This window comes from Coloeus monedula (genome assembly GCF_965178545.1).
Source record: "Coloeus monedula genome assembly, chromosome: 16".
In the NCBI taxonomy this organism is placed as follows: Eukaryota; Metazoa; Chordata; class Aves; order Passeriformes; family Corvidae; genus Coloeus; species Coloeus monedula.
The window spans coordinates 1,615,232-1,641,414 of record NC_138796.1 but is presented as its reverse complement, the minus strand read 5'-3'; the positions used below and the strand labels follow the sequence as shown (position 1 = coordinate 1,641,414).

At 44.5% G+C, this 26,183-nt stretch overlaps 2 protein-coding genes across 6 annotated transcripts; one reads left to right on the top strand and one right to left on the bottom strand.

Moving 5' to 3' along the window:
- Positions 1 to 16: 16 nt before the first annotated feature.
- CCP110 (centriolar coiled-coil protein 110) lies at positions 17 to 16,230 on the bottom strand. 5 transcript variants are annotated; one of them, XM_082292210.1, is made up of 15 exons: positions 16,153 to 16,230; positions 15,242 to 15,398; positions 14,150 to 14,278; positions 11,562 to 13,206; positions 10,825 to 10,949; positions 10,502 to 10,685; positions 9,680 to 9,816; positions 9,213 to 9,329; positions 8,851 to 8,952; positions 8,469 to 8,585; positions 8,216 to 8,295; positions 7,564 to 7,626; positions 6,575 to 6,634; positions 5,927 to 6,009; positions 17 to 2,271 (listed from the first exon to the last, which is right to left on the bottom strand). In XM_082292210.1, exons 2-15 carry the CDS (start codon positions 15,386 to 15,388, stop codon positions 2,219 to 2,221), a joined length of 3,042 nt encoding a protein of 1,013 aa, XP_082148336.1. In that variant the 5' UTR covers positions 15,389 to 15,398; positions 16,153 to 16,230; the 3' UTR covers positions 17 to 2,218. The 5 variants fall into 5 exon arrangements, with proteins under 5 accessions (XP_082148336.1, XP_082148338.1, XP_082148337.1 ...); XM_082292212.1 differs by having other exon boundaries at positions 10,825 to 10,946; XM_082292211.1 differs by lacking the exon at positions 16,153 to 16,230 and adding an exon at positions 15,944 to 16,115.
- A 3,259-nt stretch (positions 16,231 to 19,489) lies between these two features.
- Positions 19,490 to 26,064, top strand: GDE1 (glycerophosphodiester phosphodiesterase 1). Its single transcript, XM_082292217.1, has 6 exons — positions 19,490 to 19,847; positions 21,147 to 21,322; positions 22,428 to 22,533; positions 23,216 to 23,308; positions 23,907 to 24,118; positions 24,515 to 26,064. Exons 1-6 carry the CDS (start codon positions 19,593 to 19,595, stop codon positions 24,660 to 24,662), a joined length of 990 nt encoding a protein of 329 aa, XP_082148343.1. The 5' UTR covers positions 19,490 to 19,592; the 3' UTR covers positions 24,663 to 26,064.
- Positions 26,065 to 26,183: the final 119 nt, after the last annotated feature.

Sequence of the window (26,183 nt, the reverse complement as noted above, 5' to 3'; positions counted from 1 at the left end):
AGCGAGACTGGTGAGAATGAAACAAAGTACAAAAATAAATAGACTTTTGTAATGGTATCACAATTCCACACAAAATAAAAAGATAAATATGTATAAATACAAAACAGCAAGTACAAAACCAAATTCTGGCACTTGTCAAGAGAAAGGCCTCATGAAAGTTAAAAAAAAAAAAAAAAACCAAAACCCTTGTGCTATAATGCTTTATTACACACTGGAAACATGCTTGAAGAACAAGAGGTTTAGATGTGAAACCCTAAGAGAAGGGAAACGTTCACTTCTACTAACACACTAAACCTATCTGTGCATCAACATATTGCCTATGCTAATAATAAGTACAGCACATAAAACATCCATTAGAAACATCAATCTTTAGTGCTGCTATATCAACAGCACCTTTTGTCATCTGTGGCACAGGTTACTCTTGCCACTGTAAATTCTTCCCCTCTTGAGATGTTTTTCACTCCTAAGGAAAGCTGCAAACTAAAACACAGCTTTGATGCCCACCACTGGGCGAAGCAGGAAGCTTGCCTCGGGCATTTTCTGTATTACAGCTGAGATTTTAAAGCACCACAGCATTTGTATGAAGGAAGCAGGTCCTCCACCGGTGTAAACTCTTATATTTACACCATTAGGGGAGCCCCCTGGCCCCAGGCTTTCAAGCAAACCAAGCAGTGCCATTCTTCAAAGTGCTTGGGCAGTGTTTTTGCCATTTTCCAAACACAAAATGTGGGTAACTTAGTGCATGGTATAACACTCCTGTTCTGAACAACATCACAAGCTGCAGAGGACAGACGTGGTGGCAGATGAAAGCCACAGGCTGGTGAAACAGTCAAGCCAATCCACTCATCACCGCCCCTGAAGGCACTGTCCTCACCCATTACTAATGTTCCCCTTTCATGCTATTTACCACAATTAAATTTTCAGTTAGTCTTTTTTCTCCTACATTCATGTCAACACATTACAAAGCCTCCAAAGTCAGTGTGTTGTATTGTATTGACACTGGGAAAGTAACAAAATATAACCTAATTTACATTCTGGCAGTCAGTTCTCTACTGCTAAGACTATACAGCCAAGCTTTTCTCTCTAGAACTTTCTCACTATCATGACTTAAGTTCATTAAAAGAAGGTGGAGAATCATCCTCTCCTCAAATTGATGGATAATATCCATCAGTTGGAAGACTAAGGTAAAATATGACCATGCTCTTTTAATGTTAGATATTCATAAACATGAAAGTGTTGCGATCTGGAAAGGATTCCCCCCCACCTGCAGAAATCATGACTTCAGTACAAGGTCCTGTTAGGTCACAGCAGAAGATAAACTGCTCAGAAAAACCGCAGCTGGCATCAATTAAATGTAACATACCTGAATTACTATTACAGACTGAAATTACTATTTAAGTCTGAAATGGTAAAACAGTTCAAATCTTACCTTCTGAAGTTTTTGTAGAACATACACGTCTCCATATTGGACAAATGTTGTTCCCATAAGAAAACGCAGTAGACGGCAGGGGAACAAAAACCCAGGACTGTTTCAGTAGAGTGCTTTGATCTAGCACACATATGAATGCACAGTTTTGGTTTAGTCAGTGTAAGTATGTCCATCAGCCCAGCAATGAACCTGGACCACGTCTGCCCAGCTCAGCAGAAATGCAAACCATTGGGCACAAGGCCTTTAGTACTGAAATTGAGCTAATCTCATTCCCACAGAAAGTACATTCAGAATGGCTGCTGACAAATTCACTGATGTGAAGACTCACTTTTGCTTAAATTAAGTTTGGGGGGTTTTTTCACATTTAGCTGCTTTCACTTTATGGTATGAAACTAAATACATACCTATGACTTACTTATGGTGGCACTCATACACAGAAATTGCAGTTTAAGTAATGTAAAAAGCGTACGTCAGACACTAGAATTAGAAAGTGCGAAAAAGTCACAAATTACCTTCATGTTGCCCTGTGGTAGTCTTTAAATAAACAAGATTAGGAATCTTTTATATATTAATACTGGTCTGTACACAAGTTCTAACATGCAATTTTCCCACAAGAATTTCAAAGCAAAATACTTCAATATGATTGTGTTCATGTGTCATCTGAAAATGACAGAGTGGTTTTATAATGTCTAAATATACATATATGTAAAGAAGATGCAATATTAAAAATCAGTGCTGAGAATGCCATCATTAAAACACAGCCATTTTATCCCAGTGAGTGCTGTCTTCTTAAATTGTCACAACATTTGGCTTCTTTCTTTGGGTTCTTCCTGCATATGCTCCTAAAAATAAGTAGAAACATTACCATTTTACAATTAATAGTACTGGTTTTTGAAACAGGACTGTCCAACAAAAATAGCAGAAAAAGATTAGGACAATTTCTGTAAAGCAGTATTAGGCATTCAGTGACTACTTTTAAAATGACAGTTTTCATGTTACATCCCAAAAGCCTTATGAAAACTACCTATAGGTTTGAAAGTAATGACATTTTATAGTATTGCCTTATTTGATAACTATCCTATCTTCTTTTCTGCTACTCTAAAACAACTACAACCACAATTCACAATTTTTTTAAAAGAAGTATTGCATAACCAAGACATAGATGAAATGGCTGGTAAGTTTAACTATGCCACGTATTACTTTTAAACAAATTATCAATTAAAAAATATTATACAAGTTGAATACTTAAGATAACTCTTTCTTTTTGTCACATTAATTAAAACAAGAGACAGCTGTAGGCTCCCATATGTCAATATAAGACAACCAGAATTAGAAGTGCAGTATGAATAATGTCATCAGGCAGAGCCCTTATAAAAGGAAGGATGCTTAAGTAAAAAAATAATAAACAAGTCTTTCCACAGGGAACAAGTATATACATACTTATATTTAAAAATCTGTATTATACTATGCATAGCACAAGTATCTTCCAGTAGTGAGGGTTCAGCACTGCAGGCTGCTAAAAAGTAGCACAACTCAGCATTCTTTAGGTTCAGGCAGTTACCAAGAAAGTGCAGCAGTGTGAGCAAACATTTACACAAAGCAGTGAAAACCATACCACAGGGTGCAGAGCAGTGGGAATGGAAGACAGCCATGGAAGAGGAGTGACTACCAGGCAAGTAAACGAATGTGACAGAGTGCATGCCAGTCCTTTCTAGGCTCTTCAGTTACTCTGGGTCAGAGCTGCAGTGGTTACTTACAGGTGTCCAAGGGCTACACTCAGCAGAGGCCAAAGCAGCTTCGGGAATACCCAGAGCCCTCACATCTCAACAGGCTCCCACTACACAGAAGGCATTCTCACTGGCCCAGCACTCCCCAGTGCTGTGCTCTTCAGCTGGGATCTCGTAGGACGGACAACTAGGCTGACATGGTGCTTTATTAGTGATTAACACTACCCCTTAACTCAGCCCAAGTGCTCTCAAAGCCATATAAAAATCTCACACACATAATAGGATATTACAGTAATAGCATCTGGGTGTGCAAAAATCCCGCAGCAATCTAGACTAAGGAATTGCAGAAGGCAAATCTGCATAAAAACAGTGACAGTTCTGAGAACAATTATCACTCATCCTTTTCCAGTGGCAAAGGGCAATCACACAAGGCCTCTCTCCTGGGACAAAGGACAGACCTGCTACTCACACACAGCAGGCCTAAGGCTTCCTGAAGTGCTGGCCTGACAGCCAATACAACCCACAGCCCCCACCATCTCACAGGGGCAAGATGTGCCCTTGGCTTGGCCAAGTGCTGCCACCACCCAGATATTCTGTGTGCCTTGTGCCCCGTGTTTCTTTTCCATGGAAAAGGAAACTGGGCAGAGCAGATGAATAAGTCTTGTTGTAGGAGCAACCTGATCAACACTCTATTTACCCTACCACCTGACTTTTCACTATTCACATTTTAGCCATATATAAAATATTCAGAGTAAGTTTTTTCATTATTGCAAAATTCTGCAGATTGTTTCTTCCATGCCAAGTGTTCCCCATGTAATAACTGCAGAATGCATTTCTCTTCATTTAGTACAGGAAGTCTAACCTATTTCTGAAGGAGCACATGAAGTGTTGGTATTGCACCACAGGAACATGTGTGATGTCCAAGCTCTAAATGAGGTTACACTGAGCGACCTGAACTAAGCAGCATACAACTGGTTAGCCACATCTGCCTGAAGTTCCAAGAAGGCCACTACAAAAGGCATCCAATGACTTTCCAGATATTTGACAAACAGCAACAAGGCAAAAAGAAGTTGGAGATATATCCCAAAGGACTTTCTTCATTGCAAGTATGACCTGTCACAACTTTGGTAATTATGACTAAGATAAACCCAGGGACTTCCTTAGAAGAACAGCACACACTGCCAACACAGAAGAGTGAGACAGAATGCTTCATTGGATTCCTGATGCCAGACACAATGTAAACACCACTGTGGCTCATTATGAGCTCAGCATGAATTGCATGAGTTTGGGGATGGCATCCAAACCTCGAATCAGTGCCAAACCTGCTGCGTGTGACACCACCCTAACACTGCTACTCTTTTACCACCTCTGTAATACTGTATCTGGTAAAGGTTTTGATTGTTCTGTTGTCCCTGTTCTTCAGCACACTCATTTACTAGTCAATAGCAAACGTGCAGATGAACACTTGTCTTAATGGCTACTTCTGGTTGCTAAAATTGTATTATTTGCTTTATTTTCTGCTTTATAGTTCAGGGAGATTATTTATTATCTTTGCTAATTTTTCTGTAGTGTCACTGAGTCCAACCAAACAACTGCCTTGCTCTGCTTTGGTGATGACAGCACTGCCAGAAGAACTGACAACAGAAAAATAAATGAACACACTCTGGTTGTGATCTCACCACCTGCCTTTTTTTTCCCCTCTCATACTGCAGTGTTATCTATGTTTATGCATACTGCCTTACTATACATTCTTCTGTTCACTTCACTTCTCTTGACTTCACGAAGTAGCATCTGGGAAAACATCACATTTAAACAGTAAAACACACTGCGTTCAAACTTGCAGATACTCCCTCCCAGCATTGCTCTTGGGCAGCAAAAAATAAGCACTTGCCTTACAGGAAAGGTTTCATCCTTAATACATACAGATTATTGAAAATATTATAGAAAACAATTGAAATCCTACTACATTACATATTTCCCTTATTAAGCCCCAAAATTCCTAATTTTTATACTCGACTTGTGGAACTCTCCTTTGAGAAGAAAGTGTAATTCAAATGTTAAATAGTTTTAAAGCCTATAAACGACTTTACCTTTTGATAAATTTAAGTGTGTCACTTAAGAAATTTTAAATCTAATTAAAAAAATGGAAATTGTGTAACACTATTCATAGTCATTTCTAGAGGTTCAGCACTATTATCAAACGTTTTAAATAAAAGATAACCAACCAGTCATCTCTGTACGGAAGCACAGAAATACTCACTTTTGAACTTGGGTCATTAAGACTCAAACATGCTGTAAGATGCTACAGGAATATATATATATATATATATATATAATTTTAGGACTGTATGATGAGTGAACACCCGCTGAGGAGTCTGAAACTGTCCCTCCCGTCCTTTCAATATGCTCCATGCTGAAGATGTGTGTACAGAACTAAGAATCAATGACATGAAAGTTCTAATCCAAGTCTATTTTGACTACTATCAATTTCTCAACAGTTCCAGTGAATATATCTGGCAATCTTTTTTATGACTCGGCATCTGGTGAGTGAAAGCAAATGAGCTGTGCAGCACATTCTATATACTGTGTTTATAGAATTTGAAAGTGGATGGTTCAGGTACCAGCACAGGTTTGTTTGAAGAGATAGGTTAGACCTAAGGCATAGCAAAGCAGGTGCACAAGGAAAGGAAAACAATATATTGCCAATTCATTTTTTCTAGGTACTAGTAACTTATTTACTATAAGATCCAAGCACCAATTTTCTACACACCTGAAACAGCCTTGTTAGACACTCTGCTCTCTGAGGCCTTCTTTCTATTTTGCTCAACCCCATTCACTGAGGTCTTAGGGGTTCTAATTAAATATAAAAGAGTTAATAAGTCACTTGCAACAAAGTTGAAAGGCTGTATACAAAACTATAGACACTATCAAAATGTGTTTGGCATGAAAACATTTTTACCATGTTCCACAGAGCCTCTTCCTGAGCACCTGTATAGTTCCTATTGATACTGTTATGGCTTACATAGATACATTAAGTAGGAGAACATCTCCCCATGAACAGATTGAAAAACTCTATTCAAGAAACTGCTTTAGTTTAGATACCATGGCATTACAGTCTACATATAAAAATACACATATTTCATTAAGTGGAAGCAAAGCTTCATGGAATGAATGTTACAAATAGAAATGTTGGAACAGTGTAAATGAAGACAATACACAAGAGGATGACAACAATAAATATTTTCCTGCAGCATAAGGTAAAACAAAGCTTCATCACTCTCTCAAAATACTGAGAGAAGCAATTATTTTTACTCTGAAGAACAGCTGTACCATTATGTGCAAATATTATTCAGCAATCACTGTTCTTGCACTTTGCATTTACTTTCACCTTTAGGCTCAAAACACGCTGTGCTCTTACCCTTGTCTGCAAAGCAGTCTATGAACCGGGGCATTCTGTCCTTGGTTTGGTTGAAGTATGCTGTTAAAACACAGACTTTTGTTAGTGCTTTTTCCCTTTAAAATTAAAAATCTCTCAGAAATACTGAATTATGAATCGTGTTTCACATAACGAATTTCAGAAAGGCTAACAGGTTTGGTAAGGCAAATGACGTGTAGGCAAAGTGGCTGGAATTAAAATTCCAGAATAGGATTACTACTTCCACTATTAAAAACAAAGAAACAAAAAAGCACAGATAGATCTCCCTCAACAGTGCCTTGGGTTGCCAGTTATTGATGAGAACACACAGGAAAAACAGCTGAATTGCTTACAGTAGTCCTTGAAGGCTGAACTGTATGAATAGACAGTATGTCTTCAAAGCTTTTGGGTAAACATGAGATAAAAACTGTTTTTAAGGGATGCCAGGTATCTGGCTTTAAATACAAGAAAAAGGTGCAGACAGGCCTCATAAGAGAGCAGCTTGTCTGCCTGAACAACATGTACTGAACACTGTAATTTCTGTGATCTAAGCAAACAATAACACAATCAAGGAACAAAACTTTCCTCACAACAGAAAGCCACTTTTTTCTGACAGCTTCCTGAAGATAAGCATTATCAATAACTACACTGCCAAGCAAAAGGTATTAAGAAGAGTAGTAGTGCCAAACTGAAGCTTAACTGTGCATCTCAGAGGAAAACGTTGAACCTGAGCACCAAGACTTAAAGCCATAAATAAATAACTTTTGAAGATGAAATTTCAGAACTGACTCTGAAGAAAATGTATCTTTCCTAACTTCTAATGAGCTAATAAACCCTTTTCTCGGGCCTTGGTAAATCAGATTTCACTAATTTTCATGATAATAGTAGCAGAAATTGAGCTGATCGATGGCAAACCAATAACACAGATCACAGAATCTATCATTACAAGACAGTTTCTTAAAAGCATCCTAATACAAGTAACCATCACCCACCGGTTTTCAGGAGTTTTTTGTTTGATGATTATTTTTTTACTTGGCATTCCCATTTCTGAAGCCCTAGAGAAACAGAAGTATTGAAACATATTTCAATTAGCGAATTATCATCCAGGTCTTGAACAGAAACACTCAGAGAAAGCCTATAAGAGGAACTACACCTACATGTAATACTGCCAGGGCCGTCCTACAGATTATCACTTCTTTACTCAGGAGCAAGTGTAACAACTGCTCAGTCCACTGTGTTGCAGGACAAAGCCTGCTACCATTCCCCAGAAAAACCTTGCCAGAGATCCTCTATCAAGTATCTCTATTGCTAGGCATTTTAGATAAAATCACTTGGAGCACTTTCTACAATTGGCAAAATCAACCATAAACTCAGAATCTACCACTGCATTATAGCATAAATGCACAAGTTATAATAAACATTTTTCTCCATACAAACAAGAAGTCTCTTAAAAGTAAGAGCAAAATACAATTAGCAAGACACCACACACCTGGAAAGCTTTTTACTCATTCTTCCTAGCACAGATGTCAGTTTGCAAAGAAACACTTATTCCATAAACTTCCCATCATTATTTCCTGTGCCTTCTGCTCCTCCTCTTGGACCCCTCCCACCATCCCTCCCCACCCAAGGGAGAGCTGCACATACTTCATGTACTTTTTCCTGTCCAGAGATTTCTGCGTAGCTGTTGAAAGTGTCACTCGCTCTCTTGGGCTCTTCACTTTATCCTAAAAAAAAAAAAAAAAAAAAAAGAAGATACTGAAGAAAGTTACCTACAAAAGCATAATTAAAAATTTAGATTTAAGAAACATTGTATGGGGTGAAGAAGAATCTCTTAAATGCAAAACGATTCAGTACTTAAAGTCTTGAAACAGTTTACGTTCCCTGGAATGTAACACACCATCTGCCTGAGCATCTTCTCTTTACGAACTTCACGATCGTGACGCAGAATATTCATTCTCTCCGATGCCTCCATTGTGAAAAAGATGTCATGGATGTCATACAGAGCAGCTCGCAGCTGGAAAGAATAATCAAAATGTTAATAAAATATTCAATCAAGTTTACCTGTCCATGGTTTTGATTATCAAGCACTTTTTACTTTCAATCCAAACAAAACAGTTCATAATTTTGAAATCAAATAATTTTGTGTCAAGCAAAAAAATGGAATCTTTTCTTCTTTAAATGTTTTACTCTAAACAAAGCCACTCTCAAGGTTTTATGTATTTCTATTACAAAAGCAGAATAGCTAGAAAAGACAAAAAAAAAGGTTTAAATTGTATCACCTGAGCCATTACTCTTTCATGAAGGGATGCATCTTGTGCTGACACACTTCCTCTTTTCAATGGGGCTTCAGACTGAAAATTTTTTATGAATTCCAGAGTATCCTGGGAAAGACAGGAAAATAAGAGTAAGCACCAGGCATAACCCTTAAGAACAAAGCAATCATTACAAACAGTACACATAGGACAGATTCTTTGTTTGATTTGGACCTTATGACACTAAGCAATGCAACACTCAAACATATTCATGTAACAGCCCCAAAATCTTCTGAGAGCAGAAAATGCAGGATTTCATCTGTCAATGGAAGTCAGCAACAAAAATAAACAGGAGAAGAAGCTGCCTATTGCAAAAAAGCTGATCTTACTTTTACAGTTTGCTTAAGATGTTTCAGTTTTTCTGTCTGCAGGAGTCTACGAGTAAGAAATCCCTTTGCCACTGCAGTGATCTTGTCGAACTTCATTTGTATCTCTGGACTGAAAACCTTATAAAAAAACCAAAACATTTTTCTAAACTTTTGATTAAAAAAGCAAGAATTATGAATTATTTATCAAATAACATCCATCAAGTGACACAAGTTTTCAAATAAAAAACAAACTTTGACTGGGCCAAAAATACCCACCATAATTTAGCAGAAGCAACATATTGCTATATTATTATTTTGCATATATGAATAATAATCTATACAGTTCTCTCATGTAATCGAAGTTGACATAGGAAGGGATACTAAAATCTTCTGCGAGGTTTATTACTGCACAGCTCTTATAAAGTCACCAGTGCCTTACAAAAACATGAGGGCCTTTTAAGATAAAAATAAATCTTTTTTTCCCTTACCTGAGTCCACCTAGTTTTGATCCTATTACTTGGCCTGCATACTGAGGTTTTTATAACTCCACTACCTGAGGGTCCCCAGAGATAGAATGAAGTTTCACTTGTTGAAGCAAAGGTGTTGGGTGTTGTATGAGCAAAACCTGCACGCAGAGCAGAACACAGAGTTCAACACACGCTTCTGCCAGTGAAGTACTGCCTGTGTCTGTGTATACACTCAGCTCGGGCATCACAGCTTTGTCTACAAGGTCAATTACAGGCAAGAAGCAAGCTGAATATTTCTGAGTGATTTCCATGCAATATTTGCTAAACAGAAGACAGAACAAAACATTTCATGATGTTCTGGAAGAGGTGAGAGGTGTTCCATCAGCTACAGCTGCTCTGCCTGGTAGTTAAGATGCCTTGGCAGAGCCCCTCTAAACCTTCTACACAAATGTGACCACCTGGCCCAGTGCTGTGCAGCTATATGGCACAAGGATAATCCTTCCGGGACATGATGCAAATCCACATCCTCATCCTTGATCAAAGGAGGTTATTCTTAGCTTGTTTTCCTTGGATGTGCCCTCAAACAGTTACATAACAAATGCAGTACATGGAACAGTTTAAGGATGGCTGAACCTGTGCTAAATGCCAGTGACACAAAGATGCAACAGTCTTTGTTTCCCAAATGCTGTCCCCAGCTGAGGGCAGCAGCTGTCTGTGTACCCTGAGCAGTCCTAGGGCAGGAACACTGCACTTATCCACACAGTGGGGCAGCTGGTCCAGTCATGCACTGTAGAACAAAATACATCCCAACACTTAATCTATATTCTTCCCTCCCAGTTTTACCAATGCTGGTGGAGTTTGTGTTATGGACTGTCTCCAGCTGAGACTGCACACTTTCCAGCAAGCCACTTTCACTTTTTTTCCTCCACTCCAACTCCATCCTACTGTTAATATTCACTTTGGAAATTTCTATTTCCGTTGTAGTAACCTTCTTTCCTTTCAGCTGTCTCTCCTGCTCTTCCAGTTCCTACAAAAGGAAGATTCAACTGTGAGACTATTTTTCTAATTCTGCAAAGCAACAGAATATACATTTAAACCCAACTGCTTCCTGACAAACTTCCATGTAACACACAACATTTGCTTTGAATTTTTCCTGTTGACATTACCTTCTGCAATTTCTCCTGTTCTCTCTCTTGTTCAGCTATCAGAATTGACAGTTGTTGTGCATGCTGTTCTTCAAGTCTCTTTCTCATTTCTTCAAAGGCCAACATTTTAGTTTTTAGAATATCTTCTGAGAAAATACATAACAAAGAATCAAATATTGAATATTTTCTATACGATCTTTGCCAGAGACATATACCCTTTATCAGATATAATTTGCATCATCAGTAAAAAGTAAAAAAGATGTCTTTGATACCAAGTTTCCTTGATATCAAGTTCCCATTATGTATACTAAAATAGGGACATGCAAAATACAGTTCTAAGAATTTTACACTTGCTAGAGTGAATTAACATTATTTATGCCACTTCAGCCTAATTTGGTAGAGACACAAGCAGAAGTAACACAGTCTTGACTTTGAAGAAAATACCTATATGGTTGGGTTTTTTTTTTAATTTACATGGACTATCTTTTCTTTTAGTAGTCCTATTTAGAGCTTGTGGCATAAGACAATTTTCTTAGTAAAACTAAATTCCAACTTCTAGATTCAAACAGGAAATCAGTATTTGTGATGTCAAATTAAATTAGAGAAATGAGGCTACTGAAAAAAATTTACATGCCATAAAATTTTAACCTTTTGACACCCATACATACTTAGAAACACCAATGACTAATGATCACTGGGGTTTTTTCTAAAAGATTAATAAACTGAGAAGTAAGCCTTGAGTACAGGAAATCTTTTACCTTTTGCCATATTTTCAAGGACTGCATTCTTGGTAATGTAAACTGATCCCACAGGATATTTCTGTTCTTGCAACCACTGCTTCTCTTGTTCTTCCATTCCAACTCTTAGAACACAGGAACTGTTTTCTTTTTGGCAGTTGTCGGTGTCCAAATCAAGTCTACGTTTTACCTTTTCAAAATTTTCTGGAAACTGCTCATTTGCTGAGGCAACACTTGGAGTATTATCCATCTGCTGTCGCACATTCTTGCTCTGCATTAGTAGTGGAGATGGATTTTCTACGTCATAAGATTTATTGAGTTCCACCGGAGAATTGCATTTAGTGTTCTCTGGCAAAGTAGCTGGTTTCATTTCATTCACAGCCAGGATCTTCTGTGTCACTGTAGACTGACTGATGGCAAAGGGCTCATTCACTTTTGGAGGCACCATACCAGTACTGCTCTCTACTTTATATGGCCCTCTGCTGTCCATCACCACGTGACCTTCCACCGTAGCCGACACCGTTCCTCTGCTTTCAAAGAGCCCGAAGGAATGGCGATTTGGTTTGCCAACCCCCAACCCATCACAGGGGCCTGAAGAATTCCTGCTGACACCAGGAACTCTGCCAGGGCAAACTGTAGTGAAGTCCACCATGAACTTTGGCACCGATTCAGACACGTTGTTTTTATCTGCAATATCTTGCATGATTAAATCCATTGCTCTACCCTTGCCTTTAGGACTCAGCTCGTAAGCATTCACAGGGTTGTTTATAATGATGTGTCCCATGGATAAAGGCCTTGGGCGCCGTCGGTGCATTTTAGGGCTCATGCTTGGCTCTGGGCTTGGCAATTTGGCGTAAGAGCCTGTGAGGCTCCTGACAATGCTGCTGTCACGCTCAAACACAGAATTCTTTTTCAATTCCTCATCTGAATCGGAATCCACCAAAGGGGGTGTTCCAACTCTCATAGGTATGTCTACTTTAGAAAAACTGGATAAAGCGGACATACTTGTGTTATTTGTATGAGTAGAGGCACCTTGGAGAAGGGTATTTGATTTATTAAGACTGGGCTTATCAAGTGTCTGAACAGAGCAACTTCTGCCTGTAAACTTCGCTCTCTCTTTCACAGAGTCGGTTGTTTTAACACCGTCGTTTTCTTTATCCGAATGACTCTCACTCGTACTCCTCTTGGAACTGCTTTTTGAGGCACGCTTGCTCTGCTCTTTCTCTATGCATTCCCGAGACCTCTTGATCAGGTTCTGAAGACTCATTACACACGGATCCTGGACATCCTCATCCGACGGAGACCCGACTCGTCCCTCCTGCTTCTGCAGAGCGTGAGACGGGAGCTTGTTACACACCTTGTCAGGAGATGCAGCCCTCGGACAAGGAGCGTCCTTCGAGAAGCGACTCTCGCTTGGCTTGGAAGAAACACTTTCTTCTGCTGCTTTAACTGCTTCCGTCATATTCGATGTCATTTGCCCTGCAGTATCTGATGGTCTAAGTTCTGGTGTCTTTTCCAGGTCCATGGAACCATGCCTTTCAGGAGAACATGTTGAATTGGTATCTGATAGAGCTGTGAAGTCAGTCAAAGCCTTTGAATCCAAATCAGGGCAAGAACTCCCAGCCTCCAGAGTGTTCACATCGCTCGTGCTAGGTCCTTTCTTCATCTGCAAATTAAAATTTTTAAAAATGACATATTTTCAATGAAATCCCAGAATCTCAGATTGCTGCAAACTTCACTTGAACTTAAAAAAAAATTGAAAAAACCAGCTTTATTTAAGTGAAAATTACATGTTACTTCCAGACAGCATTTGTTTAAAAGGATTTTCACACTCTAATTATCCTGTGTGCTGCATTTCAGTTATCAAAAGGACACACTTGGAAAAAAACCCCCTTAAATTATGTTTGTGTTGAACATACTTTCCTGGTCTGCTGGTCAAACCCCAAGACAGCTGACTGTTGCCACATACACTCAGTAAACAATACACACTAGTAAGAGTTCTTTGCCACCTTGGTAACTCAACAAACTCAGTGTTAACTGCACTTGTTTAAGCAATAGTTTAATTTAAAGGCTCTATTACAACTGTTCCAAAGACCTATAATAACTCCTTGATTAGATGCATTTAATAGTCTTTTAAATTTAAACCTCTACTAAATTCATCATTGAAACAGCAAAGGAAACAAAGTATTTGAAGTAAAATTGTGAAGAACACAGCAGAATTTCAAGTTGTTGTGAAGGTAATTTGAAATCTGTAGTCACAAGGTTGAATATAGATTTTTTTCTGATTAAACTATAAGCTTGCAAATAACACAGGGGAGTTGTTCATTTGTTTTAACAATCCAGTTATTTCCAACACACTTACAAAAGTGTCTTTTGCATATAGCAAAACAAGCAGTGAAAAGGAAATCCCATGCACTGCAATAAGTATCACTAAATCATCAATTATCAGGACACATAGCATGGAATAGTAGCAAATGCTGGTTCTGGAGAGTTAGCTGCTATTAATTTCATGTTTGTATTGGGCAATACTTAAACCTCAACAATTCCTCAAAATGTCTATAAGCAGTGATTTTCTGTAAATCTATGAGGCAGCTTTGGACTAACACTACCTGGACATTTTCTACAATCTCCTGAACACGATTCAATAAAGCTTTTTTCCGGGACTCCCGTTTCCTGGTCTCTAGGTCCAGTGCTTTCTTCTTATATTGCTGTATTTCCTTTTTCTTTTCAAGGCTAAGCTGCAAAACAGAGTGTAAGAAACATGGTTTACATCACTAAATGCAAATTTCAGTACAGAATTACTGAAATACATTTGAAAGAAAAGCAACAGAACAAAACAATTAGAAAAACAGCAATCGCCTGAGACTGTGCACATTAAATTCCAGCTTCTTTTCAACCAATTATACCTTTTTTTAAGGGAAGATGCATAAAATGCCTTCTTGGAACACACACAAATGAACACGAATTTAAAACACCATTCATAAAAATTTCCATAAATATTACATGCTACAGTACCAATCTGACACAGGATTCAGACATTTCTCCTAAAAACTCTTACAATATCCATGCATTTGTAAACGAAGAATATGACAATGTATCTGCAATTTATATCTGTATCATGATTTTTGGACACTGTTCTTAGACACTCTCCCATTTCTTCCCATCACTGAAACAAGGAAGTCAGCTGCAGTATTACAGGAACTACCAACAATCTTCAGCTTAGCTCTGTTCCCATTAGCACAGAATGACTTAACATAATTGATGAGCCTGTGGAATACGTTAGAGGAAGATGCAAACACATGCAAAAAAAATTTACTTAGAAGCTTTGTAACTATTTTGGTATTTCCTATTTGCATTTTTTTACACCTTTAAACTAACTCACATGTTCAATATTTGAAAGGTCAATATGATTTTACATGAAGTTGAGCCCAGCAGTAACATTATTGAAAACATTTGTGCTCCCCTTAGGAAGGTAACTTTTTTAAAATTAAAGGAAATGCAGTCAGTGTGGGGGGAAAAGGTACATTTTACCCCCTTACTTTGTAAGATTAAGGCTCGGAATGCTTAGAATACACTAAGCAGCAGCTCAGATGACAGCTCACACAGACACCTTCAGCAGAATCATTACATGTGCACATCAAAGCCAGTGCCAATAGCACAGTTAGCACACCAGGGAGGAAAAGGGATAAAAAAGGCCTTACCAGAGGAGAAAGCACAGGGACTCTATAGAATTGAATGAGGGAGATGTTTTTGTGCTGAACAGTCAAAGAGGTTTCTCCTTTTACTGCCTCTTCTTGGATTCTGGAAAGGTGCTTCCTACAGAATATTTCATAGTCCTCCATCTTCATGTTATCTAAGCTGCAAAGAATAATAACATTACTCTCACATGTACTTCCAAGACCTTGAAGGGAAAACAACATCACGACTAATTCGGTGTCACTATGTTTTGGGAAACAAATTCTGCATTACAAAACTGAATTTTCTCTTCTTCCTATCATTAACAAAGCCTGCAAAGCTCCTCCTTATTTTCCCCTATAAAAAGAAAACCTGCATATATGAGCAAAAATGACCACAAGCGCACAGAAAAGAAAGCAAGCATTGAGATAAGCAGGATTTACAAAACTGCACCTGCTACAGATAATCTTAATTTCCATCAAAGGCCAAACCTTTGAGATCTTCCACAACGAGACAGATCCTATCAACTGTTAAAAAAAACCCAAAAAACAACCCAAACAAAATTGCAGCCCGATTGGATTTTAAAAAAAAATAAATAAAGCCTTTAGGGGGCTGAGAGGAATTTGTGCCCCACTCCCGTGAGCCTCCGTCTCGGTACATCCCTGTACGAACAGACGCCAATACTTTCACACACAAAAAAAAAAGAAATCGCAGCCTTATTTCCTTACAAGCGCCCAAATATCTGGAATATCTGTCACTGCCCGTCCCCACCGGAGCGAGCCCAGCTCCGCCCGGCAAGGCCTGACAACGCTTTGTTCCCCCGCACGCCGCTTCGGCCGATTCCCGCCCGCCCGCTGCGGGGCACCGAGCCCGCCCCAGGCCGGGGCCGATGCATCGCCTCCCGCCGGGCCCCTGCCCCCGTCCCACGGCCCGGTACCTGCGCGGGGCGGAGCGGCCCCAGCGCTCCCCGGCAGCCGCCGCCACAACGGCCGGGCCGCACCACGGGCCCAGCGCGCCCCGCGCCGCCCCGCCCCGCTCCGCCCCCGCTCCGCCCCGCTCCGCCCCGCTCCGCCCCGAACCGCCCCGAACCGCCCCGCTCCGCCCCGAACCGCCCCGCTCCGCCCCGCTCCGCTCCGCGCCGCTCCGCTCCGCCCCGCCCCGAACCGCCCCGCTCCGCCCCGAACCGCCCCGAACCGCCCCGCTCCGCCCCGAGCCGCCCCGCTCCGCCCCCGCTCCGCCCCGAACCGCCCCGCTCCGCCCCGAACCGCCCCGCTCCGCCCCGCTCCGCCCCGCTCCGCCCCGAACCGCCCCGCTCCGCCCCGCTCCGCCCCGCTCCGCCCCGCTCCGCCCCGCTCCGCCCCGCTCCGCCCCGAACCGCCCCGAACCGCCCCGCTCCGCCCCGAGCCGCCCCGCTCCGCCCCGCTCCGCCCCCGCTCCGCCCCGAACCGCCCCGAACCGCCCCGCTCCGCCCCCGAACCGCCCCGAGCCGCCCCGAACCGCCCCGAGCCGCCCCGAACCGCCCCGAACCGCCCCGAGCCGCCCCGCTCCGCCCCGCTCCGCCCCGCTCCGCCCCGCTCCGCCCCCGCTCCGCCCCGCTCCGCCCCGAGCCGCCCCGCTCCGCCCCCGCTCCGCCCCGCTCCGCCCCGAACCGCCCCGCTCCGCCCCGAGCCGCCCCGAACCGCCCCGAGCCGCCCCGCTCCGCCCCGCCCCGCTCCGAGCCGCCCCGCTCCGCCCCGCTCCGCCCCCGCTCCGCCCCGAACCGCCCCGCTCCGCCCCGAACCGCCCCGCTCCGCCCCGCTCCGCCCCCGCTCCGCCCCGAACCGCCCCGCTCCGCTCCGCCCCCGCTCCGCTCCGCTCCGCCCCGCACCGCCCCGCTCCGCCCCGAGCCGCCCCGCTCCGCCCCGCTCCGAGCCGCTCCGAGCCGCTCCGCCCCGCTCCGCCCCGCTCCGCCCCGAACCGCCCCGCTCCGCCCCGCTCCGCCCCGAACCGCCCCGCTCCGCCCCGAGCCGCCCCGCTCCGCCCCGCTCCGCCCCGCTCCGCCCCCGCTCCGCTCCGCTCCGCCCCGCTCCGCCCCGCTCCGCCCCGCCCCGCCCCGCTCCGCCCCGCTCCGCCCCCGCTCCGCCCCGCTCCGCTCCGCCCCGCTCCGCTCCGCCCCGCTCCGCCCCGAACCGCCCCGAACCGCCCCGAACCGCCCCGAGCCGCCCCGCTCCGCCCCGAACCGCCCCGAGCCGCCCCGCTCCGCCCCGAACCGCCCCGAACCGCCCCGCTCCGAGCCGCCCCGCCCCGAGCCGCCCCGCTCCGCCCCGAACCGCCCCGCTCCGCCCCGAACCGCCCCGCTCCGCCCCGAACCGCCCCGCACCGCTCCGCCCCCGCCCCGCCCCCGCTCCGCCCCGCCCCGCTCCGCCCCGCTCCGAGCCGCTCCGCCCCGCTCCGCTCCGCTCCGCTCCGCCCCGAACCGCCCCGAGCCGCTCCGCCCCGCTCCGCTCCGCCCCGCTCCGCCCCGAACCGCCCCGCTCCGCCCCCCGCTCCGCCCCGCACCGCTCCGCACGGTTGTGCAGTCCTTGTGTAGTCGGGACCACAAATGTGCCGCCGCAGGTATCAGTTTCAGCGAGCACGCTGTGATGAGAAAGATAAACATGAGCACCTGTACCCATGCTCTGTGAGGACAGCATCCACGAGGGCATCACCACAGACATCCTATCCCTCCGGCCCGGGCAGCAGCCAGCTGCCGGTCCAGCCAGTCCAGGAGCAGGTAACACTCATCTGTCAGGCAGGTCAGGTGGAAGGAAAATCCACACTTGTTTGCCAGCACTTGGCCCAGGCTTAATTAATTTTAATTTATGGAAACATCTAATTCCCAGTATTCAGAGCTGTTAAAGCCATCATTCTTGTTTCAAAAAACAACTTAGTCATCTGTTACCTCTTCAATGATCGTTGAGGGGTTTTATTTTTTAAATCTTTATCTTTAATCTTAACAAATGCTGCTGTTTATCACAAGATTTTAAAAATATGTTAGACATCTAATTAGACATTCCATTATTTGTTGTGCATCTGCATATATATCTGATTTTTCTCCAGCTACATCTGGCAGAAGCACAAAACCACTGACAGAGCATCTGAGATGCTCAGAACCATCTAGGACAATATGTGAAAAATATTCATGTCAGCAATTAAAAAAAAATAAATAGACCCAGTTTAGAAGATCGCACGGTGCCTGTTCCACCTCTAGTTAGTCAGAGTTCCTCACTGGAAAGTCAGTTGCTTCCCATCCTTCCCACAGATACAGACACCCAAAAAAGGGTCCAAATCCCCACTTACGTTAACACAAGCTGCTATTTCCTCGGCTTTGCTATTCCACTTCTAGACTAAACGTGCCCAGTTTCTCCAGCCTTCACTTAACCGGTTGTTTTCCTCCCTGTTGCTCACGCCTCTGGATTCTCCGCGGTTGCTCAGGCGGGTGTCGGTGGCCGGAGCCGCCTCCGCCCGGGCAGGACGCGCCGCCCGCTCCTCCCACAGCTCCCGGGCCCGGCCCGCGGGCAGGCACCGCAGCAGCGCCAGCCACATAAAATACACAGCATAGGACAAACCGCCGGTGAGCTGGAAAATAATCACTGTGCATGTTGTGTTTCTAATGAGCTATCTGGCACAGCTGCGGAAAGCCCTCAACGCTCTCCATACGCACGGGTCTGCCGCGACTCTCTGGACAGCGCTACCTTCCCTTCCATGAGCACTATTTACTTTATCGTTTCACCGGGAACAGGCCCCGTGCCCCACGTTTTATCAGGAACAGCCCCCATTCCCCCCGTTTCACCGGGAACAGCCCCCGTTGCCCAGGTTTTATCAGGAACAGCCCCCATTCCCCCGTTTCACCGGGAACAGTCCCCGTTGCCCCCGTTTCACCAGGAACAGCCCCCGTTTCCCCCCGTTTCCCCCCGTTCCACCAGGAACAGCCCCCGTTTCCCCCCGTTTTACCAGGAACAGCCCCCGTTCCCCCCGTTTCCCCCCGTTCCACCAGGAACAGCCCCCGTTGCCCCCCGTTTCACCAGGAACAGCCCCCGTTTCCCCCCGTTTCCCCCCGTTCCACCAGGAACAGCCCCCGTTTCCCCCCGTTTCCCCAGGAACAGCCCCCGTTGCCCCCGTGCCCTTCCCGGCGCTGCCCGGGGGGTGCTCGGGGCCCGGCCCCGCCCCCAGCGCGGCCGGCGGGCGCCGATTGGCTGCTGGCGGCTGCCAGCCGAGTGCTGATTGGCTGGCTGTGGCGCCGCCGTCGCCCTTGCCCTGAGGAGAGGCGGCGGCCGCAGTTCCGGCCCCGACATCGACCCCGGCCCCGGCCCCGACCCCGGCCCCGGCCCCGGCCCCGGCCCCGGCCCCGGCCCCGCCATGCTGTGCCACGGGGAGGGCCTGCTGAGCTCCCTGACGGCGCTAATGGCGCTGGCGCTGGCGCTGAGCCGCAGCCCGGCGCTGGCCTGCCTGCTGCCGGCCGGGCTCTGCCTGGCGCTGCACCTCTTGGCCCTGGAGCCCGCGGCGCCCCGGAGCGCGCAGCGCGTCCTCCGGCCCCGCGGCGCCGCCGCCCGCATCGCGCACCGCGGCGGCGCGCACGACGCGCCCGAGAACACGCTGGCGGCCATCCGACAGGTCAGCACGGGCCCCGGGGCTGGCGGGGCACAGGCTCAGCCTGGTGGGCCTGGCGGGGTGTGTCTGATAATCCGCCCTTCCAGCACCAAGCCCTCCGCACCGGGAGTGATGCTGGCTGTTCTTGCGATAGCTGCTGGAAGCTCTGTGGCTGGTCAGTCCTTCATCCCCAGGGGCATTCAGATCAGATCTGAATCTTGTGGGAGCTGTTATAGCCTTGGTGCTGATGGATATTTCAGCAGTGCAGCGATAATGAAATACTGTATTTTGTTGATGTAGCAACAGCACATAGAGAGCGGACAGCAAGTCAGTAACATGTTGTTTGGTTTTTTAAGCCTTAAAGATCTATGAGGAGAATCCACAGTTAGGGGAAGATCTGGTACCAGAACTTCACTGTGTGCAGCCGTGCCATGACTTACTGCTACCTCATCTGCGAGGCGTCAAGACACAGCCAGGGTTCACAGCCTGTTTCTGGGAATCGTTTGAAATAGTGATTATCAGTCTCTCGAATGCAGTGTACCTCTGAGTTGAGATGTTGCTGCTCTGAGGGTCTCTTACCTTTGCATCAGACAGGACTCTTAGTCCCGATAAATTCTGAAGCTGCATAATCCTTACAGAGCAGACACCTGTGGGGAACCTCTAGTGCATACCAGGCTTTTGTCTTTCTGCTGCATTGTCCCTTTTCCAGGAGGGCATTTATCCTTCAGAGCAATTGGTCTTGTGTGCACTTCACTCAAGTGTTTTTCTGGAGTTCTTGGGAAAGGTCCAGGGCAGGAACAGGGTGTGTGAAATGTTCTAAGGCAGCCTGGCTGCTTCTTGCTCTCTGATATGGGCATTCCTCAGAGAGGAGCAGGGATTTGCCTGCATCCATCTACTGCTTGGTACACACGTGGTAAACAGTGTTTACTAAGTGTTAATCTGTAGATTATGTAAACTGTAGACATTTGCTTTCCTTGCCTTTTACAAAATAACATAACTTAAGGACTCCAGGGTTATTACATCAGAAGGAGAGAGCAAGATTCTTTTCTGCATTTTTGTCCTGAAACATTTCAATCCCAAGACTGAGGCATAATCACTATGGTTTTATCTGCAAAATAGATTATATGGTTCAGTTGATCTATGAATGCGCTAACAATGACTTGGATAAAACCTGCTTTGTTCTGCAGATGAAGCCTACTGAAAAGTACATTAATATTTTATTATTTTTTAAGAAAAATACAAGCTAATTATAGCTGTACTTATGTCAAATCTATAAAGCTGTCTCTTCTGTTGTGTATTTGATTTTTTAATTTTTTTTTTAAGGCAGCTGAGAATGGAGCAGCGGGTGTGGAGCTGGATCTTGAATTTAGTGCAGATGGTGTCCCCATTCTCATGCACGATGACACAGTCGAAAGGACAACGGATGGGGCTGGGAGACTGCAGGACTTGACTTTTGAGGAAATTAGGAAACTCAATCCATCTGCAAAACACAGGCTACGGTAAATGAACTATTCTGAAATTACTCTTTCAACAGTGGAAAAATAAGTCTTGATAAACAAAATTATTGATTTGATCTATAACTGATGAAACTTTTTTACAATTTAAAACTTTTAAGTCCCATATGCTACTTCTAATTTGATTTTAGAAGCATATGAGACTGTATCTCCTTACCCATCACTACACTGGGAACAGTGAAACAGAGTCAAGATAAGCTGGCTTTTGAGAACAAAATCCTCAGGCATCTAATGTGAAACTGATCAATCTCTACATAAGCTTGTCCTAAACTCACTGCAGGACACTGAAGGTGCTGGGATCTTCATGATGTGTCAGAACTGGCTAGAAGAATTACTTCTAAGGTTAATTCATATGTATTTCTTGACTGGACTGTGTTTTGGGGATTCTACACATCAGGTTTATACTGTTGAAAAGGAGCTAGACAGATTCTGGGTAGCCTCACTGTGACCCTAAGTGGCTGATTAGGTCCTTCCTATGGATATGCAGGGGAAAATATTTTTATACATTACTAAAAATTTGATAACAATGCAACTTCTGCAGTATCATAAGTGAGTCCATTTCAGAGGAAGAACTTGTAGTGTGTGCTCCTGAGACACCGCATTAGGGAGTTCCAGAGCTGCAAATGTGCCACCTGGGAGTCTGTGGCACAAGGAGTATCTTCCCTGTCTCTCTGGAGGGGTGATCACCTGGGCCACACAGCAGGAATTTCCACAGGCAGTGACCTCTGAGCAGCTGCTGTTCACTGTCACCCTGATTTATTGATGGTTTATTGGTGGGTGAAGCTGCTTCTGCTGAATCCTCAGCTTGTCTTGCCTGTTCTGCCAGGATCTGTATTCCTGGCTCAGGGCTGGGGAGTGCAGTAGGAGCAGGAGGAAGGCAGCAGTTGGGACTGAAAGTTTGTTTGTGGAAGTTGGGGAAGGAGCTGAAGAACTGGGGGTGGTGTTTTGGGGTGGGACACAGGGCCAGTGAGATTGGATCCCACCTCCAGTACCTCTGTCAGGAATCAGCTCTGTGTGGTTGGGGATGTGCAGGCCCATGTGTGTGCACATGCATGAGGACTGCATTCCAGTGAGTTCTCCATTTCTACAGGAGCCAGTTCCAAGGTGAAAAGGTACCAACTCTGAGGGAAGCTGTTGTGGAGTCTATGCATCACAATCTGACAATCTACTTTGATGTCAAAGGCCATGCAAATCAGGTACTGCTCACTGCAGCAAGACACCTGCCCTCACCCCTTCTTTGGGTTTCTGACCTGCTGGTGTGTTGATCTCAAGCTGGTCCATGTGGTACAATCCCTTCTTTAATATGAGCAAGGTCTGCTGTTTGTGTCACCCAAAGTTGTCCTGGGAAGCTGCAGCTTAAAATTAGTACAAGGCTTGGGCAAGTGTTGCACTCAGCTCACAGCACTGCTGTGAAACAAAGCAAAGGGAATTCCCTGCTGTGCTGAGAGGAACCAGCAAGGGATCTCTAATTTGCATTACTGAAGGCAGATGCAAATGATCCATCACTAATATATTATATAAATTAGAATAATATTTTTCTTTAGCCTAGCAAAATATGGGAATAAATTCATTTTCCTCTTGAGCTAAACCCTAGGTAGTACTAAAATATTTTATCTACAACATATTTAAGGGTATTTCAAACACTGAGAATCCTACTCCTTGTAAACAGAGTAATGAAAAGGAATTCTTTTGCAAAAAACCAAAATGTCATTTCTGTGTTAATGCTATAAACAAGATGCTGTTTTTCTTCTTCTCCCTTTCTATTTCAATCTTGCTATACAAAACAGGGAAGTGTTTTTAAGATTGTTCTAAAACAACTTTGCAGTGTAAATTAAATATGAGCATATGTGTAACATCTCTGTGTGTCTCTAATTGCAGGCAGTTGATGCCCTGAAACAACTCTACCAGGAATTTCCAGATTTGTATAACAGCAGCATAGTCTGTTCTTTCATGCCAGATGTTGTTTATAAGGTGATGTTTCCTAAAAGTTTATTTTTTATCTTTTTAGTCCTGTCGGGGAATTTTGGTGTGCTGTAAAACTCCCAGGTTACTTTTGAGTTGTTCAAGTTGTAAAGGCTTTTAAAAACAAATGAAGCATAATGCATAATCTTATTAGACCACTCTACTCACTAGATGCAAATAGGAATCTACAGCAATTCCCTCCTGAAAGCAATGCAGACAAATGTGCATTGCCAGGTGTATGGCCAGGTATCTGTGTGCAAGGTACCTGCTGAATAAACCTCTTATTCTAGGTTACTCCTAAAACTCTTTGCTCATTCTCATTGCCAAGTCTACTTACTATTTATTTTTTCCATTATATACATTGCATGACTGCTATGTAATTTTTTTTAACATAAGAGCTGGTGCTTTTTTAGTATGTTTTGAAGAAAAAAAACTATGAAATATCAGCTTTCTAAAAGTGTTACAAAAGGATCTAGAGGGGAAGGGGAGAAGGATTCTGGTAGAGTTGTAAATGCAAGCTAGCACTTTGTGTCTAATCTCTCAAAAATTGTATTTAATGCAGCTGGGCTTTTGGGTGAATTACAGTGTTTTCTCCTTGGTTCTGCAGATGAGACAAGCTGACAGAAATGTTGTGACAGCACTGACACACAGGCCCTGGCAGCTGAGTCACCTGGGAGATGGGACACCCCGCTTCAACTCCTGCTGGAAGCATTACTTGTATGTGGTGATGGATGTCATTCTGGACTGGAGCCTGCACAGTTTCCTGTGGCGATTGTGTGGGGTTTCAGCTGTCCTCATACAGAAAAACTTTGTTTCTCAGTAAGTGTTAGAGCTCATTCATGGATCAGGAGATATTCTCTTCTGTTAGTCTATAGGGCAGAGTTAACACAGTGCTTATCAAAACGTTCCATTTAGTGTTGGGTAAGGTGTCTTGATAATTTCTTTACGTTATTTTATTATTTTAAGCCTCTGTGTTTTTAATTTGAATTTTTATCTTCTGTTAGGTCTTAAGTTTATCTCAAAGAGGAAAAGTGTTTGTTGCTTTTGCCTGTTTACAATAAGAGAACAGAAAAAGGCAATGTTGCAGACGGTGACACACTATTGTTCCTTGATGCGATGCTGATGCGAGACCAGAGCTCAGTTGTAGCCTCAGCACTGTCTGCCTTAGCTGTGTGCAGTGTCAGGCTCCTCTCAGGCTGTCTTTGTTCCTTGCAGGGACTATGTGAGGCACTGGTCTTCCAGAGGAATTCAAGTGGTTGCCTGGACAGTGAACACGTTTGCAGAGAAAAGCTACTATGAAAGTGTCCTTGACTGCAGCTACATCACCGACAGCTTGGTGGAGGACTGTGACCCTCACTACTGACCCAGCCTGACCAGGCTGCTCTCCTGGGCAGGTCTGCAGCCACGAGGGCATCCAGCAGTGCTCCTGGACTGCTGAGGAGAGCTCTGGGAAAGGCAGAGCAGCAGTTGACTTCTGCCTGTGGTCACATCTCAAATGCAGGAACACCTCTGGTGCACTGGCCAAAGCTGTGGTGTGGCCACACAGTCTGAGGAAATCACAGTAATGTGAAAGAATCAGATCTGACAAGCAAATTGGGCCATACCTTGTCTGTGCAGGTGGCTTTATGATTCTCTGTTGCACAATTCTCTATTCCTTTGCTTTGTTTAAATGTTGGTTCTAAATTTGTATCAGCAATCTTTGGTGTCAAAATTTTAAATCGTAACTTGACATTAGTAATTTTAAATTGTTGTACAAGTATATACTAATTTGAGGTTGATTTATAGCACCATATCTACATTACTGTTCTTAAAACAGAAACTGGAAATAATGGTGCCACAATAGAAGATGAGTATGTTTCCCTGCCCTGAATGGAAAGATGGCTGGGCTGAGTCCTGACAAGGAAGAAAAAGCCAATTTTCCATGTGTGATGTGAAGGTTCTGAAAATTAACAAATAAAACTTGAGTAGCTTCTTATCTTCCAGACCTTTTAAGAGAACCAGGGGAGGATAGGAAATTGTTTCTTCTAATGAAGAAATGACACAGCACATGATTGTATTTATTTTGAAGAGAAAGCTATCTTTAGAGTGCTGGTAAGCAGTAGAACAAATGGAGCTTTTAGTTTGCCTTTGGTTGCATGATTGAAGGGTACTCAGATGGACATGGAAACTGTAATCCAGATTTAACTTGAACTTCAAAGAGTCTGCAGTTACAATAAACGAGTCTCTGAGAACTCAGGGGGCAGTGCTCTTTATCAGCTGTGCAGAAGTGCATTGATGTAAATGTCAAAATTAGTGCAGATTGTCCCAATTAGGGTAAGTCCAAACTTCTGGAATACCACAGATTCATGCTATGACCTGCTGGGGAGGTGGATTTTTTGTTTGTACCTTGAGCTTCACCCAGGCACAAAGAAGCACAAGGGAGCTGCTTTCCCTGTCAGGATGACAAGAGCCTCTCCCATTCGTTCACTCATCCCCCTGCCCTGCAGAAGCAGCAGTCTCAGGCTCGTGGTGCACATCCTGGAGCACCTGTAGGTTATGTCCAGGTCCTGTCCTGCCCCTTCACAAGTGCTGTGGCCTCTGCTGTTGCTGCTGAGCGTGACAGGTGCTCCCCATGTGGCCACTGAAGGGCAAATGGCTCTTCTGGCAAATAGCCCTCACTCCAAAGGTCCAAGTGTTGTTGCTGCTGAAGTTTCTGGCACTGGTGAGTCACCATCCTCAGTGCAAACACCAGGTCCGTGTCCAGTGCCCACAGCTGTACACACAGGGAAACAATAAAACTGAATCTCTGCTCTTGGATTTTGTGTAAAGTTGGTCCTTTTTTCTACACCTGTGGTGGCTGGGTTTGGATTGGCTTTAGCCTAACTTATGAGCAAGAGGAAGAGAT

Excerpts from the sequence above, each read along its gene's own strand:
- CCP110 (XM_082292210.1), bottom strand. The coding sequence starts at position 15,388 with ATGAAGATGGAGGACTATGAAATATTCTGTAGGAAGCACCTTTCCAGA. Across the intron at positions 13,207-14,149 it reads AGATTGTAGAAAATGTCCAG|ATGAAGAAAGGACCTAGCAC; the intron begins GTAGTGTTAGTC and ends TTTAATTTGCAG. Across the intron at positions 2,272-5,926 it reads GTCTAACAAGGCTGTTTCAG|GAGCATATGCAGGAAGAACC; the intron begins GTGTGTAGAAAA and ends ACTTATTTTTAG.
- GDE1 (XM_082292217.1), top strand. The coding sequence starts at position 19,593 with ATGCTGTGCCACGGGGAGGGCCTGCTGAGCTCCCTGACGGCGCTAATG. Across the intron at positions 21,323-22,427 it reads TCTGCAAAACACAGGCTACG|GAGCCAGTTCCAAGGTGAAA; the intron begins GTAAATGAACTA and ends CCATTTCTACAG. Across the intron at positions 24,119-24,514 it reads CAGAAAAACTTTGTTTCTCA|GGACTATGTGAGGCACTGGT; the intron begins GTAAGTGTTAGA and ends TGTTCCTTGCAG.